The sequence below is a fragment of the Penaeus japonicus genome, unplaced genomic scaffold, assembly GCF_977035675.1.
Source record: "Penaeus japonicus unplaced genomic scaffold, GWHDUDI00000001_assembly GWHDUDI00000029, whole genome shotgun sequence".
NCBI lineage: Eukaryota > Metazoa > Arthropoda > Malacostraca > Decapoda > Penaeidae > Penaeus > Penaeus japonicus.
Genome location: NW_028234431.1, coordinates 32,224,496 through 32,234,495, shown reverse-complemented (window position 1 = coordinate 32,234,495; position 10,000 = coordinate 32,224,496). Strand labels below are relative to the sequence as shown.

The following is a 10,000-nucleotide window of genomic DNA, read 5'->3' as shown; positions in this document are numbered from 1 at the left end:
TGGCAAGTTCATGCAGATCGTGAAGCTGGTTGGTTTCAAAGCCTTCGCTTCCGCCGCATCTGCCCTTGAGAACATCAACAGTATCACAGAAGGTAAGATTAATAACTTTAAATGTCATCAGTGTTGTTGTCATTATTGTCTTTTTTTTTTCTCTATCTCTCTCTCTTCAGAGGTTTTGTTAGAGGCATGGTTTCACTTGACCAGCAGTATTTTTGTTTATTTTTAGTCATATTATTATTGCATTTTCCTTGAATTGTTTTCTCTTTTTTTTATAGGAATACTGACGGATGACCTTAGTGCCTTTTTGGAGACCAACTTGCCCCAGACGAGGATGTTCCAACTGGGTGTTATTGATCCCAAGTTGGGGGCTGCCATCAACGAAGCTCTTAGTATCAGTGTAACACACATTGGTGTTGTTCCTGAGGTGAGATTTTGTTTTTCAAGATTTTGAATTCTTGACTTTTTGTAAAATTATAAATTTCCCTAATCATTAGAATTTAGTCTGGTAAATTCACTAGGCCTTTCCAAAGTCAATGGCAATCATCAGTCTTCATATTCGAAGATTTCGGACAGTCCGTTAGATGGAATACACTTTGCTTTACAGGTTATCCGTGGCATCAGGACCCACCTCCCCCATTTCGTGAAGGGCCTTACCATAGCCTCTATCAAGCAGACAGAGTTGGGTCTGGGTCACTCATACTCAAGAGGAAAGGTCAAGTTCAACGTGAACCGTGCTGATAACATGATCATCCAGAGCATTGCCTTGGTGGATCAATTAGACAAGGATATCAATACTTTTGCCATGAGAATCAAGTAAGGGTTCCTTGTGTTGTACTATTGTCACCAGTATTAATGGTGCAGATAATATCTCTTTCTTTCTTTCTTTATTTCATTGTGACTTGACTTCAACTTTCTATTTTCAGGGAATGGTACTCTTATCACTTCCCAGAGCTTGCAAAGGTTGTGACCGACAACTACCAATATGGCCAGTGTGCCAACTTCATCAAAGAGAGGACTTCACTGAAAGAAGAGTCTTTGGAAAAGCTGGAGGAGATTGTCATGGATTCTGCAAAAGCCCAGGCTATTCTGGATGCCGCTAGAATGTCAATGGGTGAGTGATTCCACAGTGAAGGTTTTCTGAAATAGGACCATATACAGTTATGGATTTTTGAAGTAGTACTTTATACAGTTATGGATTTTTGAAGTAGTACTATCTGTTCCTCCTTAATGAACACCATTTTTCTGTCTCCTTCACACTGAATTTTGTTTTTAGTCATTTTCTTGTTTTTAACATTCTTAAAAACTTATCCTCATGTATGTATTGCTGTTTTAATTGGTAATAGGCTTCCAGTTAATTGAAATCTTTCTTTCAGGTATGGACATTTCGCCAATTGACTTGATAAACATTGAGCGCTTTGCAAAGCGAGTTGTAGCCCTCTCGGAATATCGCAAGCAGCTATCAGAATATCTCAAATCTAAGATGGACAGCGTAGCCCCCAACTTGGCCACCCTAATTGGAGAAGTAGTCGGCGCTCGCCTCATTTCTCATGCAGGCTCGCTTACCAACCTTGCCAAGTACCCTGCATCCACAGTTCAGATCCTAGGGGCAGAGAAGGCTTTGTTCCGTGCCATCAAAACTAAGTCTAATACGCCGAAGTATGGCCTCATCTACCACTCTACCTTCATTGGGCGAGCTGGTGCTGCCAACAAGGGAAGAATCTCACGCTACCTGGCTAACAAGTGTTCCATTGCTTCCCGCATTGATTGTTTCACAGGTCAGTAGAATGGAAGGAGAAGTGTTGTTTTTAATCATGTAATTGATTCCTATTATATTTGTTCTTTTCATTTATCCCCCCTTCCCATTTCAGTTCAAAGATAAAATCATGTGGTTGATCTTAAGTTTATCTCTTGGAGCAAATGAAAAACCTTCATTATTATGAACAAGGAAGGAAGCCATGTCTTGCTTTTCATTCAACCTATTGAATCCTTCCACAGAAAACTTGACTAATGTGTTCGGTGAGAAATTAAGAAATCAAGTTGAGGATCGACTAAAGTTCTACGAAACGGGGAACATTCCTAGGAAGAACGTGGAAGTGATGAGTGAAGCGCTGGAAGAACACAACCAGCTCATTACCACTTTGGCCAAAAAGGCAAAGAAGAGGAAACTGGAAGAGGTTAATGGTAAGTCTAGTGTGTCTTGACATTTTCACAACATTTTGACAAAATAATAATCGAAGTAAGGTTTAATGTTATATACCCTTCCTTTTACCTTTATTAACTTTGCCATCCTCAATAGGGGATATTGCTGAGAATGGAGTAAATGGAGAAACACCCAAGAAGAAGAAGAAGAAGAAGAAGCAGCAACAGGAGGAAGCAGCAGAGGAGGCACCAGTAGCAGAAGAGGTCACGGAACCAGTTACAGAGGAAGTAAGTCTCAGAAATGTAAAATAATTTCACCTGTCAACACAAAGCTAGATATAGTTCAGGAACATATATATTTATTTTATTCATTCATTCATAAATGTCATACGTGTTTAAAAAAAAAAAAGTTCTTACATTTTTCTGCCCCTCAGGTTACCGAAAAGAAAAAGAAGAAGAAGAACAAGGTGGTAGTAGAAGAAGCACCAGCGGAAGAAGAGCCAATGCAGGTTGCTGAGAATGGCCTTTCAGAAAAGAAAAAGAAGAAGAAGAAGAAGGCCCAAGCAGTGGAAGCGGAGCAGGAGACCGCTGTAGTAGAGGAGATGCCGGCTGCTGAGGTGACAACAAAGAAGAAGAAGAAGAAGAAGGCAGCAAAAGAGACTGCGGATGAATAAGCAAATGATCTAGTTTATTTTATGACAGTTATTTTTTATTTTATTTTTTTATTTATTTTTTTTTCCTTCTATTACCTGTTATATGAAAAAAAAATCAGGTACCTATTATTGTGCTAAAATATATCATTTATTTCTTATGCCTATGAAAAAGAAGTAAAATCTCATTTTATGCATTTCTTATTGTTGACACTTTGTTAGAAATATTGCAAATTGTATTTATTTGCTCAGAGAAAAATGAATGGTGAAACAAATGTAAAAATATGATGGATCATGTTATAGACGAATTTAAAGTTTGAATTCTTTGCTTATACTACCTAGAATTTATGTAAAAGTTGAAGTTAAATTAAACAGTTTGTTATTTTTTGTAATACTGCATTATTTGAAGTATTCCTTTTTCAGTATTGCAGTTATTATTGTTTTGGGGACTTAAAACATTTCAAGACATTTTAGAAAAAAAAAATCATATCGTGTGCCTGTGTATGTTTGAGTGTGTGTATGTATGTATGCGTGGAAGACAAAAGAAACATTTAAGCTTGCAGTGTAATACATTATTCAATAAACATTTGTACTATACAAATTGATTTCACTCAAACCTTGATCTTAATGAGTGAGGTTTGAGGTATAATAATAAGGCCATGAGTTATTAAATCCTGTGAATCTATGCATTCGGCAAAATGGCCAGTGAGAATGATAAATACAAGTAGGAATTTTAAAGAATTGTGTAATTGAAACTCATGAACTCATTATCATATATTTACCCAAATTAATACTGAGAGAGCTATGGAAAGGAGAAAATTTCCAAGATGCAATCCATACTGAAGACTAAAGTATTTTATCATTATCATCGTTTTGATTATTACTGGGAAATACAACTGTATAGCACTGATAATTAGCAGTGCTTAAACAATAAAATATTTCATAGCTTTCAAAATATTAATCCTAATGGCATAAATTACTTTTCTCCATAATTTATGTTATTCCAGAACTCCCTGTTAACAACTTGATGGGCTGGTAATTTTATATAATTGTTCAATCTAAAGTTCTTAATATATGCAAAGTGCCTTCAACTGTCCAAAATATTTGAAAAGAATTGGTGTGTTGAGGTATTACTTTGGATTTGGTTTATTCTGAAAGAGAGAAAGAACATGGAGCCAAGTGAAAATAGATGTTTCTGAAATCCAACTGACCCTAATTGTAAAAGGTTGATGCTTAAGATTTTATAATTGGAAAAAATGAGGCAGTTCACATACATGTACGTGTGAGAAATTGACTAAGCTTCTAAATTGTTGCACACTAAACGAAGTAGTATGTACTATTTTAAAGCAGGAATAGAATATATGGTGATAGCTTTTCTGCTCATCAGAAATCTCAATCTCTCTTTCTCTCTCACTCACTCACTCACTCACTCACACTCACTCACACTCACTCACTCACCTACCCACCCACCCACCCACCCACCCACCCACCCACCCACCCACCCACTCACTCACTCACTCACTCACTCACTCACTCACTCACTCACTCACTCACTCACTCACTCACTCACTCACTCACTCACTCACTCACTCACTCACTCACTCACTCACTCACTCACTCACTCACTCACTCACTCACTCACTCACTCACTCACTCACTCACTCACTCACTCACTCACTCACTCACTCACTCACTCACTCACTCACTCTCTCACACACACTCACTTACTCAGTCCATTCTTAGCCTTACTCTCACACTCACACTTTCATTCTTACTCTCTCACACCATTGTTACTTTTGTATCATTTTTTTCATTTTCATATTTGGTCTTGCCAGATTTTCTTTATTAGTGAGACTGTTAATACCATTACTTGTGTTTCTGAAAATTCTGCAGTTATTTATTTTTCAAATGTATTACTAACTATTAGTGCCTGTTATACATGAATATTAAAAAGCATTGTTTTCTGAATAACTGGAAATACCATTTCACATGTAACAATATTGCACTTGTATATAGTCTCAGCTTCTACAGATGTCTGCATGTAATTGAAAAAAAAGAAGTGTGAAATAAAGATGTCAATTCAACATAAGGTATAATACACTGTTTTTAGAATATTTCCAGTTTATATATATACATAAATGGATCAATGAAAGTTATTATCAAGTTCTCAATCTATATTTCAAGATTTCAAGCAGTAAGCGTCCTCTTCCTCATTATCTACCTATTTCCCAATTCTTTTCTGCATTTCTGGGGGAAACTCTTCCATACTCGATCTCGCGCAGTCAAGGCAAAACCTCTTGGTGTAAAAGACGCTGCACGAGGATGCTTGACACACAACCCGCTTACAAGCCACGCACTCCGAGCCTAACAAGAGAAAGGACTTTGCGCCGGCACTCTGGAACGGGTCTTTCATCACATAGCAGTGCTCGAGGAATGTGATATCCTTGTGGAAGGGCGGTTTACAGCCGTAGTAGTTATAGCACTCTGTCAAACCACAGGCTTCGCAGAGGAATGTTCCACCCTTTTCATTCTTCATGTTGATGTCGCTAGCCGAGGCCATAGTTGGTAGATTTCCTTTACGGTGTAAGCTGGTATGGATTCTCAACTTATATAGTCTGGACACATTATAATATCTTCACCTTGGGAGTGTCTTTGTGGGTACGTTTCTCCAAGCTGAAACAGCAAAAGCCAAATCCAAATATTCTTATTATTGTTAAACCGTTAGTTTCATTTATCACACTTCCCAACCATCTTGCCATCTCTCCTTTTTGTTGAAATAAATTTTCCCATATTCTTGCAAGGTCTGTTTACTTAACAATTTTGTCAACTTACTAGTTTTATCAAATGATAAAACTTGTAAAATGAAGTGTAAATGAGTAAGCAATGAAATAAATGGCAGTACTAAAAAAAGAAAGAAAGAAAAAAAGAATGCAACGTTCATCTTAAGCAGGTTTTACAAGAGCAATTACACACCATATGCTGTCAAACTTGGCTCACAGACCTCAAAGTCTACCTATGCAAACCATCAGGGGTTTGACTTGAAATATCCTTTTCAATCCATATGTGCTATCCCCCTTAACCCACACAGGACGGGTGGTACAGCATGTGTACCGCGCATTCAAAAGCCCAGTTGCCGGGCGGCACAGTATTGTGCCAGCTATTCAATTGATTTAGGCCTAATAATTTGAACGCCCCGGCATTTGGACATTCTAGGCTAGAAATCCCCCGTCGGGAATGGGTTAATATGGATTTCAATTTTACATATTGTCACAATAGTCATAATTTTGTTTATGAAGAGATGTTGATGGATATATAATATTATCAGGTTATATCATTTGGTAAAGATAAGAAAATAAAGTAATATTCAAAAATATATTTAATAACAACTGACTAGATGACAAAATACAAACATCAAACAAGAACCTGAGCATGTTCTCTTCATGCTTTTATAAACACATTTCCCAACTTTTTGAGGCTGCACTAATAATACAGTAGGTGATACGTAATTCTCAAGTTTTCTGCCAGTGTCAACAAAAATAGCACCTTAAAAACAATCAAGGCCTTAATTTATATTTCTGCTGCCAAGAACTAAGAATCATTTTCAGATATCAAATCACAGGCAGCTTAATCAACCAACTGTTTCATTATATGTAACCAAAATATGTAAAAGTTATGACAAACAATAAAACCATTTTCCTTCACAAGTTTTCAAGAGACAATAAACAACAGCCAAATCCTGAAGTTCCTCTCCCGAGTAAAATATCTCTTACGTATTTTGATTTGCCACATTTTCCCTAAGCATATGAAAAGTTATGATAAATGCATATATTGTAAGTATATAGTCCAAAAGTGCAAGTTTGGAACATTCAATTTTTTTTTTTATAACTAATCAGTTAATCAACATTTGTAATATAATTCAGAAATAAAACAATTTCAAGACTTAGATATACTGCTAAGCACTGTGATGTCAATCCTTTGAATGTGTGCATGCACACACACACACACACACACACATATATAATTATATATATATATATAAATACATATATATATATATATATATATATATATATATATATATATATATATATATATAATATATATATACATATATATATGTATACATATACATATACATACAAATACGTGTGTGTATATATGCATATGTATATGTATACATATGTATCTGTATATATGCACACACACACACACACACACACACACACATATATATATATGTATATATTTATATATATGTATTTATATATATATATATATATATATATATATATATATATATATATATATATAAAATGCTAGCTTTGTTTGCTTTGACCATTAGGTCTAATTCATTTTTTCTTTTGAAGCTTCAATGGGCCACCATGGAGGCCTGAATGTTTTCACGACTATATCATTGACTTTCAGAATTTCAGCAGCTAAGCATTCTTTAATTCTCAAAAGCCCTACCCCATATTGACCATCTATTCCTCGAACCTTTCCTACAGATTTTCCCTTTTCATTGATGATGTTAGTATCGTAATCAAGACTGGAAGCATCACCAGAAAATACGAGGGGCATGTACCTCTTGCGTACAACACCAGTGTGGTAAGTTCTGGCAGTGAGTTCTTGCCCAATGTAGCAGCCTTTGTGAAAACTTACTCCATGAAGATAATCCAGGTTGGCTTCAAGTGGCAAACACTTCGTTGGTGGGAGCTCCTGAAGCCCTTCACCAACGCCCAACTTATAACGTAACAACTTGAAAAAGTGCTTGCCAAGTTCAGCACTTGATACAACGTCTGTGATGTGGTTTTTATTGGGGACGACAAGCCTGTGTCCTAGATATTTCATCCTTGGGTCTCTTGTGACAATGACATCACTAACAGTGTCTTTTAGCTGGAGGAGGACCTCAGATTCTGCTTTCGGATTGAGATACAAAGACTCTACATCTACCTGCGTAATATCATTCATATCCAACTCTGGCTCAAACACAGCCCAAACATTAAAGTCTTCAAGAAGTTTAATGTCAATTTTCCTACGCACTTTGTAAATCTTCAGATGACGCAATAAATGGTCCACTTTTTCACAGTCACATTCAACTACGTAACTTTCCTCATGCCTCTTATAAATTATGGTATCAAATACGACTCTGCCCTGAGTGTTGAGCATCATTGAGTACATGCTGGTTGCTCCTTCTAATAAGTGGTTCATGTCATTTGTGATAAGGCCTTGCAGAAAAGCAGAAGCCTCTTTGCCATTGACCTGTACTAAGCTTCTGTTTGTCTGCACTTCAGCGCTAAGGTTTCTTCGCATGGAATAAGAAATGCTGACCCACTTCCTTCCAGCATGTGCTGTCTGGCGACACAATCTATTAAATATGTGCAACATGATTTGTGCTCTGGATCAATTTACCAAATGCTCAGTTAATCTTGCTCCTGAAGATGACTAGTCCTCTTGCTGCTCAGTTCCTGAAAAAAAAAAAAAAAATTATATACTATAGTGAATTCAATTAGTTATAGAAGGAAAAAAGTACATACACTTTGTTAATCCTTGACCTACAATACTCCTTTGCCAAACCACCTAAAGTGCATACATCAGCTCTTTTGCACACTGCACACATGAGATCTCATTGGAAAAATTTATACTTTTTGGTCAATATATATGAAAATTAAGCATTAAATCATAACCTAATATCAAATTTGAAATCCAAAGTGCTTTTGGTGTTCTAACAAAGGCTAACAAACCTCCACTGCAAATTTTCTGGTAAGGTAGAACTTGTAAACCTCCCAAGTAACTTTTCATCATATAAGAAACCTTTCCAAGCTCTATCTTATCAGAATATACAAATGATAGAGGTTGCTTTCCTTGCTGGATTACTGACTGGAGTGTTTTACAATGCGCCACTCTCAAGATGGACATAAGATTGTTCGGTAATACCACAAGCCAAAACTAGCTTCAAGTGAATTTAGATAGAATACATCCAACATAGTTATGAGAAAGAAATTCTGTTTTGAAGGCCACTATGGGTAAACCTGTAAGATTTATCATATTTTGTGAATTACTCATATAGCAATTATCCAGAAAGGACCACATTAATTGCTACAAACCACAAATGTCAGGCCAACCTTGGCCCAAGCTGCAAATCATCCAAAGATTTTTGACTTTTACCACAGGTCAAATTTGGTCTTTATTGTATGAGGAGCTCTACTGTACACACTATCAAATGTATGTCATGTGTTTTTTTTGTGAAATAATTTCCAAACAATTGGTCATTTTATTGAAAAAGTTACCCCTCGTATTTCAGGGAAAATCAGGAAAACTATGCAAGCAAAACACATAATGAAACATTAATTCATCATGATATTTTAGGAAATATGTATGGGTATGGTATGGAGGGCTAGGAGAGGAGCCACCACAGACACATGGAGAAGGGACATTCAGGTAAAAGTATATATGGGGGAGGGGGGGTAGCTCTCTGTGCCCTTGAAGCTTGAAGGAAGACGTCAAACAGTGCCACTCACTGCCATCCTTGACATCAAAATAGAAATGGGAAAACAGCCTCCTAATTATGCAAAGCTGATACACTATCAAGGTAATGGTGAAACTTTCCTAAATGATTATGTTTGCCTAATGCCTTTTTGACCGACAAGATAGCAAGTGCATGCATCTTACTGCTGAGAGATTTCTCAAGCAGTGAGGCTGAACTAAACCTCTCACAGAGATTTTCAGAGACATTTCTGTATCTTTACAAACATTCTTCTACAAGTCAAGAAAATGTCTATGTACAAATGCAACTACAATATGTGTATATATACACATAACTATGCAGAATGTGTACACAAATGCAACTACAATACATAACTACGTAGAATGTGTATATATGGGGAGAGTCCATGATGAGATAGGACACCATCAGTCGCGAGGGAAATATTACGTTAATGTGATATCACATCATCCAGCGTAAATGGAACTGATGAGGCTTGACTTTTGCAGGTTGATAAATGCTGTAGCCTTAACACTTCATACACTGTCAAAGGGCAACAAACCTCTACCATATGATAATTGGCAAGGTAAAGCTTTGACTAGTTCCTTAGAGGTGTATATGATAAGTTATCTACTTTAGGCAGATTATTTGGCCATATTTAATACTTATTAATGTTACTTTGATCTCCAAACGGTCCTGTCCTGGATAATTCCTAAAAAATAACTTATAA

At 36.4% G+C, this 10,000-nt stretch overlaps 3 protein-coding genes across 3 annotated transcripts in view; 1 reads left to right on the top strand and 2 right to left on the bottom strand.

The window, feature by feature from the left end:
- Positions 1-3,390, top strand: part of Nop56 (Nop56 ribonucleoprotein) — a 6,109-nt gene extending 2,719 nt beyond the window's left edge. Inside the window, exons 2-9 of the mRNA XM_043003074.2 lie at positions 1-92; positions 276-424; positions 605-813; positions 924-1,111; positions 1,374-1,775; positions 1,996-2,181; positions 2,297-2,427; positions 2,574-3,390. The exon at positions 1-92 is cut by the window's left edge and continues 113 nt beyond it. Coding sequence (XP_042859008.1) covers positions 1-92; positions 276-424; positions 605-813; positions 924-1,111; positions 1,374-1,775; positions 1,996-2,181; positions 2,297-2,427; positions 2,574-2,813 — 1,597 coding nt within the window. The 3' untranslated portion in view covers positions 2,814-3,390. The remainder of the gene's footprint in view (positions 93-275; positions 425-604; positions 814-923; positions 1,112-1,373; positions 1,776-1,995; positions 2,182-2,296; positions 2,428-2,573) is intronic.
- A 1,558-nt stretch (positions 3,391-4,948) lies between these two features.
- LOC147468454 (cysteine-rich DPF motif domain-containing protein 1) lies at positions 4,949-9,811 on the bottom strand. Its single transcript, XM_086554322.1, has 2 exons — positions 8,199-9,811; positions 4,949-5,462 (listed from the first exon to the last, which is right to left on the bottom strand). Exon 2 carries the CDS (start codon positions 5,347-5,349, stop codon positions 5,011-5,013), a length of 339 nt encoding a protein of 112 aa, XP_086410448.1. The 5' UTR covers positions 5,350-5,462; positions 8,199-9,811; the 3' UTR covers positions 4,949-5,010.
- Positions 7,082-8,200, bottom strand: LOC122244967 (iron-sulfur cluster assembly factor IBA57, mitochondrial). The gene has a single exon (XM_086554321.1). The coding sequence runs from the start codon at positions 8,172-8,174 to the stop codon at positions 7,134-7,136; it is 1,041 nt and encodes a 346-aa protein (XP_086410447.1). The 5' UTR covers positions 8,175-8,200; the 3' UTR covers positions 7,082-7,133.
- Positions 9,812-10,000: the final 189 nt, after the last annotated feature.